The 10,405-nt window shown below is 49.1% G+C and overlaps 1 protein-coding gene across 1 annotated transcript in view; it reads left to right on the top strand.

Moving 5' to 3' along the window:
* ADAM19 (ADAM metallopeptidase domain 19) overlaps nucleotides 1–10,405 on the top strand; it is a 77,250-nt gene that overhangs the window by 48,790 nt on the left and 18,055 nt on the right. Inside the window, exons 7-10 of the mRNA XM_014543158.1 lie at nucleotides 2,993–3,064; nucleotides 7,016–7,182; nucleotides 8,819–8,903; nucleotides 9,818–9,957. Coding sequence (XP_014398644.1) covers nucleotides 2,993–3,064; nucleotides 7,016–7,182; nucleotides 8,819–8,903; nucleotides 9,818–9,957 — 464 coding nt within the window. The remainder of the gene's footprint in view (nucleotides 1–2,992; nucleotides 3,065–7,015; nucleotides 7,183–8,818; nucleotides 8,904–9,817; nucleotides 9,958–10,405) is intronic.

Here is a 10,405-nt window from a genome sequence, read left to right as displayed (position 1 = left end):
GGATGGGGAACGGTGGGGTCAGGATCTAAAGCTGATGCAAAGGCCAAGGCCCCAGGGTCATGGGAGGCGGGGACCCTCACTGGCCCCTGGCGGGAGGGTTGCTGGAAGAGCTGAGCTCTTCTGACTCCAGGACATGTTTTCATTTTAACTTTGCATCTGAAATCATCCAATACAGTGTCATGAACCAGTTTTTTTCAGCCACAGAATCCTTTGTTCAGAGGAAAGCTCCTGGGACCCAGGAGTTAAGCATATAGAAACACAGGCACTCTGTTGTAAAGGTGGGGGACCCTCCCCTGCAGCTCTGCACTCTCCCCAGTGGAATCCTGGGCAGGGTTTTAAAAACCACTGGATGTGAGTCTCTGCAAGTCGGAGAAGCGGGGGCAGGGAAGGGATTGGACATCTTTAGTCTCTTGACCTTCAGGGTCGCAGAAAACGCCCACAAGGAAAACTGGCTGCTCAGGGTGCCTTCAGGACTAAGGTGTCGCCTGGGCCGCCATCCTTTTTCAGAGGGGCTGCCTTCAGCAGCAGCCAGGCAGGCGTTCCTGACAGACAAGCGGGCTCGTGCTGCCTGGGGAGTGCTGCCTGGAGACGGGAACTTGCTTATTTCTCAGGGTCCTGGGCTTTGAATGAGTCATGGGGAGGGGTGGAGTGGGGGATACAATAGGCCAGGCTGGTTCTCAGGCTCACAAGTCCCTCCCCCTCGCCACCTCTCCCCCACTCCCTCTCCCAGCGGCCTCTTGGCCTCGGCCTCTGCAGGGAGAAATGTATTCCTGACAATTAATCTGAAAGGATGGGAAGGCAGGGAGGGGGAGGGCGGCCTTATCTGTGATTTACAACCTGGTGCTTAGATAGGCCAAGCTCCTCCTCTGGGCTGCACAGGGAGCGGAGACTGGGATAGTGCTGCTGTTGCGGCTGAGAGAGAGGGAGAGGGAGAAGGAGAGGGAGAGGGAGCAGAACGAGTATTGTCAGCAGTAAAACTGACTAAGCAGCTGCTCACTCCCTGGGTCTAGGTGGGAGCACCTGGGTGGGTCTTAGCTTATGTCCTCGGGCAAAATGGGAAATCCAGGAGAGGGAAGAGCAAGATGGGGTGTTGCAGAAGGGGCAGGACAGCTGTAAGAGCGGGAATGCCAAGAACTTGCATGATGCAGGCGGAATGTGAGGCAGTTGGGAAAGGCCAGGTGACACACTGTGTTTTACTTTCTTATCACCTAGAAAGTATAAGGTTAAGACAGTCCTTTCTATAGATCAGGGGTCTGCAAGCTATAACCCATGGTCAAATCCAGCCCACACGTTTTTGTAAGCAAAGTTTTACCGGAACACTTCCATGCCTACTGCTGCGAGTATTGTCCATGGCTGAGCTATAATGGCAGAGTTGAGTAGATGCAACAGAGACAACATGGATGCAAAGCCGGAAATATTTACAGTCTGCCCATTTAAGAAAAAGTTTGCTGGCTCCTGCTGGAGATTCTTCTGGACGATGCGGTATATTCCTTAAAGGGTGGTGGTGTTATCAGACAGTTGCTTGAAGGTAGGAGCAATATCTTAGAAAGGCAATAACATAGGACTGATTTTATAGTAAATATTCACTAAATCCTGCCACACTTTCTGTGCAGTGAGACCAATTTAGAAACGGGATGACTGTATAATGAGAAGCTTCAGGATTAACACCTCGTAAAGGCTAAGTCACAATGCCTGATACTGACTTGAACTCTTAGAAAACGCTAGTGAAAGTGAGGTGATTGACAGTGCAGATGAGTGACAGCTCCCAGGAAGCCCAGGAAAGTCAGTGCAGTGGAAGAATAGGAAAGGGCGGTTTTCTCCCCTGTGTCATGGCAGAGACACACCCATCACAACCAGTATCCTTGAGAGTTTTACCTGGATGTCCTTTATTTCTTGTTTGGCTATTCTTGCTGAAGGAGGTGGAGGAAGGGCGTGGAGGTTTGGAATTGAAGTAGCATATATAGTTGTGTACCCAAGGTAGATGAGCTAGGTACCCACATTCTGTGTAACAATGATAGCGGACAGGACATGCCCATCGCTTGCAAATTTAGGTCAATTGTGGCAGATTTTATCTTTACACGGCGAAGCTTTCCTTCATTGCAGCTGAAAGAGGCCTGTCCTTTTGAAGCAGGAAGGATAAATGTGAGGCTGCATCATGAAATGTCTTCTTCCTGGTAACCATGGCGGACATTTCCAATCGGGCACAGCACTCTTTCCTGCCGAGCCCCATGCAGTCTCAGGATTCTTCTCACCGTAGAAGGCACTGCCAGTCCATCTGAGTGGCGTGCCAGACAAAGCCCGGGTCTTATGATCCTCGATACCAGCACTCGCTTTGTATCACTCCTGTGGCCTCCTGTTGCCATGATTTCTGTCCATGTTTTCTCAGTCCATTTCAGTTATATGCCCCTTCAATACAGAACCTGCCACTGCTGTTATTTCTGGCCCTCTCTCTGTTGTAACTGAAGCTCCTCTAGGCTAGGACCAGGATCTCACACCCATGCCAAGTCCAGTGCCTTGTGTAGAGCAGGCGGTCAGCAACAGTTTGACCACTGCTGATCGATCACATGAAAGGAGCCCTGTTGAAACCCCTGGGTTGGTGGCTTTAGGTTGGATGATGCCCAAGGCAGGGATCAGATCGGTCCCTCTTCTGAGGCCCAGTGAGTTTGTGGGAGGCCTTCTCATTTGGAGGACAGGAGAACAAGGTTGACTTCAAGGGCTGGAGAAAAAGAATTCAATTCACTGTACAACCATGGCGCGCCTACTCCGTGCTGGGCACTGGTGGGTGGGGCTACCAGGATGGATGTGATCCAGCTCTGCTCTCCCTCAGCTGACACTGTGTGTGCGTGTGTGTGTGTGTGTGTGTGTGTGTGTAAAAATGACTGCTCATAGAAGATGGGAGAAAGTAAAAACTAATTCAGAGACAAGTACTGGGCATGGGAGGGGTTATGCGAGAGGCCCTGGCGTCTTACCTAGTTCTGCTTGTCCCATTTAGTTTACCAAGAATGGACGAGATCTGGAAGCCACCAAAAACAAGCTCATCGAGATCGCCAATTATGTTGATAAGGTGAGACCAGGTGTGTACTTTGTGGGAACGGTGCCAGCACTCAGAGGACGGGCGAGCACATGGCCCCTGAGCTGCCTCGTGTGTAACGGACTGGCCGGCCCAGCCAGCCTCTGAGAGGGAACAGCAATGCCTCAGAGGCGCAGGTGAACTCGAAGCTCAACTATGTGACCGAAGCCAAGTGACTCATCTTCTTTGGCTTGAAGTTTTGTTTTGTTTGGAATTGATAAAATAGAGGGGTTGGCCTAAATCAAGGGTTTGGGAAAATTTTTCTTTTTCTGGTGGCTTCCTTTTTTGTGGTTGTTTAAATATATATACTTTTTATTGATTTCAGAGAGGGAGAGATAGAAACATCAATGATGAGAGAGAATCATTGATTGGCTGTCTCCTGTACGCCCCCTACTGGGGATTGAGCCTGCAACCTGGGCGTGTGCCCTGACCGGGAATGGACCCTTGACCTCCTGGTTCATAGGTTGACACTCAACCACTGAGCCACACCAGCCAGACAGGTGACATCCTTTTTTAAAATGAAATCTTACACCACTGTCCATGTATTATAAGCCCTGGCATTGTTTGCTTATTTTGTTTTTGTAACGCAAGTGCCTGCCTTAAGCTTTGAGTGCCCAGGCCTTCATTACCAAGAGGCATCCACTTCAAAGTGGGCTCTCTCGGCCACTACAGGAAGGGGAAGATCCAGGCCCCCTCCCTCCACTGAGGCTCTTCTGGTTTAGAGATCGTGGTTGATTTTAGTAAGAGACCATTTGGGTACTTGTGTGTGTGTTTTTGTTTTTTCTTTTCCTGTGCTTTAAATTCCCACTCGGTGTTTTAAATTCACCAAGAAAGAGTGAGTCCTCAAAAACCTGGATCCTCACCCTTCACCCCAATAAAAGCTGAACCCAGGCTCTTTCTCACTCTTCCCCCCTCACCTCCCCCACCCCCACGCCCCACCTCGCTGTGTGGCCCCAGGTGTGCTGTGTGATTTCCAGGTCTTGTGAGTAATACGCCTGTATCTGCTCAGTTTCCTGATGGTTATTGCTGAAGGGAGTCTTGCAATCACAGTAAGAATCACAAGGGTGGTCCAGCTCTATAACGCTGGTTATGAATAGGCTGAGTTCAGTTCAAAACCGTCCAATATAAAAGTCAGATGAAACGGGCTGCTCCAGGCTGACGCAGGGTGAGGACTAGAGCTCTGCCCTCTCACCCCTTCTCTCCATCCCTGCAGCGGCTCCCAGGGAGCCGAGGACATGGAGGAGCTCGGTTTTAGAATGCTTTAAGGTTCTTTAAGGCTTTAAGGTTCCTTCCAGGCATGGAGCTCAGGAGTTCTCTGCCTGAGGAGAGAATGGAGCTAGGTCAGCAAGGGAACAGGACAGAATCTTAAAAGTTGAGGAGTGGCTTGTTTCGGGAACAATCTGTATAGCCTCTATCTGTGAAAGGTTCTAAAGCAGCGGTTCTCAACCTGGGGGTCGCGACCCTTTGGCGGTCGAACGACCCTTTCACAGGGGTTGCCTAAGACCATCCTGCATATCAGATATTTACATTACGATTCATAACAGTAGCAACATTACAGTTATGAAGTAGCAACGAAAATAATTTTATGGTTGGGTCACAACATGAGGAACTGTATTTAAAGGGCCAGAAGGTTGAGAACCACTGTAAAGTGATGTCCTATCTCAGAAAGACCATGCCCATGGCTAACTTTCCTAGGGCAGGCCTTTCAAACATGCTCTTAGGGAATGCCCACATTCTTGACTTTTATTAGAGCTGGCTTGTCTAGGACATGGTTTTTAAAATATTTTTTTACATTTGTTATAGTGCAAAATGTAGTAGAGCAGGTAATTTAGCCTCTTCGTAGGCTAGCAGCCATTTTAAAATGTAGATTTTAATATATTTGGGGTCACAGGTCTCTTTGAGACTCTAACAACATTGTATAATTTCAGGCCACTCACAGAACTCCTGCAGCTTTCACTCTGGGCCGCCTAGGGAGTCATGGGTCCCAGGTCCAAAGGAGAAACCATTTTTTCCTAAACACTAGAGTATAAAGGAGAGAACTGAAATATTTTCTAGACATTTACAAGCAGATTTGGTAGCATTCTGATGCCATCAGGTGGGAAAGTCTATGCCAAAAATGGCTCTGGAAATTCCAGAAGGCCCTTGGTCAGTGACTGGTGAAAGTCAAACACCGGCATTTCCTGGGAGGAAGGGCTCCAGGAGCGCAGTCCAGGTCCTCTCTAGCTCTCCACTCACTCAACAATAACATCTAAACGGCCCTCCAACCCACACACTCAACATCTGGGAAAACAAGAAAAGCCTGATTCCCTGCGGGGTATACAGGAGGCCGCTCTGTTATCACCCACGTGACATCTATTGTTCTGCAGACACGGCAGGTGGCAGGCTTGGCTGGGTCTCCCCTTTGTGAACTGTCCGGCTGGTCTGGGTGATAGGACCAAGGGTGCTGATGAAAGATGAGAGGAGAGGAGAGCCCTGAGCAGAGCCCAGCCCGCCCTCGGAGCCCGGCCTGGCGAGCTGGTCCCTTCTGTGGAGAAGTCTCGGTTCTGTCCTCAGCAGCTGACAGCCGGCTTCCTGGCTGGAAGGCTAGCTCACTTCTCTGAGGCTGCTGACCCAGCTACTTGAACTGAACTGTTGTTGAACTAAACCTGGAATGAACTGCACTAATTTGCTGAATCATGAACCCAATCCAAAATGCTTTTCTTTAGCCATAAAAAAAAGCCAAGTTTTAAGTCCTTAAAAAGCTCCCTGAGTAAAGCAAGTTCAAATTGGAATCCAAACCTTTTATTTGCTGTAATGATTGGCCTGGCACAAAACAGGAAAATCAAAATTTCCGTTGAGATCAACGGATGTTTTGCTGAATCTGGAGCCCATCTTACAGCACAGCGTCTTGGAGGCAAGTGGCTGGTGTGGATGGAGAACCGCCCACACTCAGGCAGCGTGGGCCACGCACAGGCTCTGAGATCTGATCATTTTGGCTCGAATCCTGGCTCCACCATTTTTCTGCTGAGACTTTGGACAAGGAAGGTATTGAACTTCAAGCCTCAGTACATAGTGCATAGAAAGTGCTCCGCTTGCTGCTTGTAGCCAGGGCAGTACTTGCCCAAAGTCATCCAGTGTTTTTATTTTTTAAAATACATTTTTATTGATTTCAGAGAAAGTGAGAGAGAGAGAGAGAGGGAGAGGGAGGGAGAGAGAAACATCAATAATGAGAGAGAATTATTGATTGGCTGTCTCCTGCATGCCCCACACTGGGGATCAGGCCTGCAACCTGGGCATGTACCCTGACCAGGAATCGAACCCTGACCTCGTGGTTCATAGGTCAATGCTCAACCACTGAGCCACACCAGTCAGGCAGGTCATCCAATTTTAGATTAAATGGTATCTCCTTGCTCACATGACCTAGATTTACATGCAATTTTCTTTTTCTTTTTGGTAAGTCACTGCCTCAGTAGTCTCTAGGGTATGCCAGTCAAAGAATTGCTTATACCCATACCTTCCAATAGTCAGCTTTAAAGGAAGCTCTCATCCTGTTATATGTATACGACATAAAAGACACAGTATATCATAAAGGTTAGATAGAGCTGTAGCCTTAAGGTCCCAAGAGTCAGGTCTCATGTACAGAATTTCCAAATCTTTGGGTTGGATGGAACCCTGACAGTTATCTGGGACCTTTGCAGCCTAATGCTTGTAGCCTGTATACGGCATCCTTGACAAAAGCTGGACAGCTCCAGTGATGGGGAAGGAAACTTCTGAGAGTAAGCATGTCTACCTACTTGTATACACATGTACTTCCTAAACGAGTGGAGACATCTGACCATGAAATGTCCGTATACAATTGGGTGCGTCCATCCAATGGCATGCTGTTTAGCCACCTGAGATGTTTCGGCTCCTCCCTAGCATTGGCAGATGAAGGTGATGCTGTAGCTTTTCTCTTTCACCCGACAGTTTTACCGACCCTACAACATCCGGATTGCTCTCGTGGGCTTGGAAGTATGGACTCATGGGGATCAGTGTGAAATTTCGACGAACCCATACACCACCCTCTGGTCATTTCTTCGTTGGAGGCGCAAGCTGGTCTTTCGGAAGAAGCACGACAATGCACAGTTAATCACGTAAGTAGCCTGTCCCCATATGCCTTGCCTTTGCCTTGGCTGCAGAGCCCCTGCCCGCAGTGCTGTGCTGGCTGCCCCTTCGTTTCCTGGTGCTGAGTGTCGGTCGCACTGGGCCACCTTGACTCTCGGCCCCAGGGAATCGGGCATTTCTCAGACATGTGCTCTGTACCTAGCACACGGTGGAAAAGATTTAAAAAGAGGCAGACCAGTCCCAAGAAGTACTTACAATCTAGATGAGAAAATTAGACCGACACATATTCAGTTGAGTGTCTGAAACAATTGGGTGTGTTTGGGGAAGTGACTGACTGACTGGTGGTCATGGGCAGTTTTGAAACAGACTTTGTAAGAGGCTCATCTTCATCTAGGGGCTTTGAAGCAGGCCCGGTCCCGGGAGGAGCGTGAGGGCTCCCTGGGTTGTCCTTCACTTTGTTCTGAGGGGCTGAGGGCTGACTGCCCAAGGTGGTCCAAGTGGCAGATGGTACAGGAACTGTGTGCTCAGTCGGAGGGAGACCTGGAAGGGGGTGGGGGTGAGGATTGTGTTGGAGTTTCTTCCATCCCAGGGGGAAAAAGAGAAGATGCGGATGGGGGTCATGCTGGCATGTGACAGTCCCCAGGGGTGATTATCTGGTGTTTATTAGGGTTGACTTCCAAAGGTATTCTGAGACAGTTACAACAGAAGTCCCATACATAGTAAGTCACTGCCTTCCTGATGCTTAAATACCTTTCTGAATCAACAATCATTTAAACCTTTGTTTACTCATTTAAAAGGCCTCGTATGTCCCATTGGTTTTAAAATATAACGCTCCAGTGTCCTTGCTAATTGTCACTTCAGTTTGTTTTCCTTTTAAGCCATGAGTTATTTAGAAGTTATTAGAAGTCATTTAGAAGTTTTCCACAAAAAGCTTATTTTAACAAATTACGTTTTGTGGCATGCATGAAACCACTGGGTTTTAGTTACTCCTTGGCCCCTGCCCTGGGGGAGGGATGGATTAAACTGGGGGAATGGAGTTTGGCTGTTGGCAGATTAGGATCACAGTTGTGAAACAGAGGCAGAAACAGGTCATTCTGGCACCCTGCTGCACTTTGCAAGGCTTCCGATGGGACACATCTGTTTCCTTGGCCCCGGGTGGTGAGGGAATGAAGCATCAGCCCTCTGGCAGCTGCTACCCCGCATTCCCCCACCTACCCCCAGGCACATACCCCAGAGCCAGGATGTGGCATGCGACCCTGCAGCTGGAGGAAGTGGGCATGATTCACTTCAGCATCAGCCCCTGTGCCATTCTTCCCTCACCTCACCCCTCCCTGTGACCTTTTCCTGTGCAGCAGGGATGGGATGCAACTTTGCAAGCCCTGCCCATTTCCTTCCAGGGATGGGGCTTTGGGCATATGTGGGACAAAGGGACCTTTCACTCTCTCTCTCTGTTTTTGTAGAGCAGTGAGAGGGTAGGTGAAAGGAAATGAGAGGACTGGCTGCCTGGACTCTGTCCAGCTGGCCTGGAATATCAGGGCCTCGCCCCTTGGGAATGATCTGGGAGTGTCAGAGGGGCCAGGGGACACCATGACGGCCACCTGCATGGGCACGTTGAAACAGCCCACTCAGTCCCCTCCCTAGTGACCCTCTCCTTCCCTTCTGCAGAGGCGTGCGTTTCCAGGGCGTCACCATCGGCCTGGCCCCCCTCAACGTCATGTGCTCCGTGTACCAGTCTGGAGGCGTGAACATGGTGAGTCTCAGCTGATACATCGTATCGTGTGGCAGAAGGCAGAAGACCGCCTCACAGGACAGGAGGTCATCTCGTCAAAAACAATAGGTTGGGGGCATTCGGGGGGCAGCTGATGAGTGATTCTCTCATCATTGGTATTTCTGTCTCTCCCTCTCCCTTCCTCTTTGAAATCAAGAAAAATACATATTAAAAAACAAACAAACACAAAAAACCCCCAAACCCCACAATTTTATATTTAGTATTGCAGAAAAAAGAAAAGCTTCGAGCAGTTGTTTAAAAGGAAGTCAGTCAGTGATCAGAGATGGAGATACCAGGGGTGGATTTTCATGGGTTGTAGTTTATCCCCCAATTGTCAAGCCCAGGAAAACCCGGAAGCAGTCATATTAAGAAAAGCTTCGAGCAGTTGTTTAAAAGGAAGTCAGTCAATGATCAGAGATGGAGATACCAGGGGTAGATTTTCATGGGTTGTAGTTTATCCCCAATTGTCAAGCCCAGGAAAACCTGGAAGCAGTCACATTACTACATCGCTAGGTCTTTCATATATTCCAAACCAGGGGAGTAGTAAGACAACAGATGGAGGTTTTTTTAGTTCTAGGTTTTATGTTATGTACATCATTATGAAACAAGAGCCTGTCTCAAAGTCATGATTAGGAACTTCCTACCTTCTTCAGAAATTCTCTCTCACTTGGTGACTACTTATTAAATGACTTTGATTGTTCATTTCTGACCTGTGAAGTGGATATCAAGGAGCCTGCTAGCATCTATCTGCTCATCCTTTATCCAGCCCTTACGATTGGCAGTGCAGCACGTAGTTAAAAGCACAGGTTTTTAATCAAGCTGCCAGGCTTGGCCAAAGGAAAGGCAGGGTTGGGGTCGGGGGCTGTCTTCCTGACCTGCACTCTCTCCCTGAGCAGGACCACTCTGAGAATTCCATTGGCGTGGCTGCCACCATGGCCCATGAGATGGGCCACAACTTCGGCATGACCCATGATCTGAAAGGTTGCTGCCACGCCAGCGCGGCTGACGGTGGGTGCATCATGGCAGCCGCCACCGGGTGAGTCATATAGGAAGGGGAGGGCAGGGCAGAGGGCAGAGCAAGGGAGCCTCTGTTAGACCTTGGAGAGAAATGTGATTTTGACAGCAAAGAAATGGGAAGAGGACAAAGGAAGCAAATGCATGCAGGGAGCACCAGGTGTCTAGCAGGAGGTGTGCTGTCCTAGGTCTTCAGCTGCAAAATTCACCCAACAACCTGTGTCCTTTTCTTTTCAGGAATTTTTGGTGAGGATTCATTTTGATAACAGTCCCAATTCTTAGTCCCTCCACCCCAAGGGGGTTTGATGAGTGCTTTCACTTCCCAGGCTTGATTGACAGGGCTGATGTAGGCTCCAGAACAAGGGCAAGAAAGAGGAGCATCTGTACACCCACAGCGAGCCCACAGGGGATTTACAGGCTGCGTTTACCCGGAACAAGGGCAAGGCAGCCCCATCTCCCTGTAGCTGTAA

The sequence above is a fragment of the Myotis brandtii genome, unplaced genomic scaffold (genome assembly GCF_000412655.1).
Source record: "Myotis brandtii unplaced genomic scaffold, ASM41265v1 scaffold32, whole genome shotgun sequence".
NCBI classification, from domain to species: domain Eukaryota; kingdom Metazoa; phylum Chordata; class Mammalia; order Chiroptera; family Vespertilionidae; genus Myotis; species Myotis brandtii.
The sequence above is the reverse complement of the archived record's forward strand: the minus strand, read 5'-3'. Positions and strand labels throughout refer to the sequence as shown.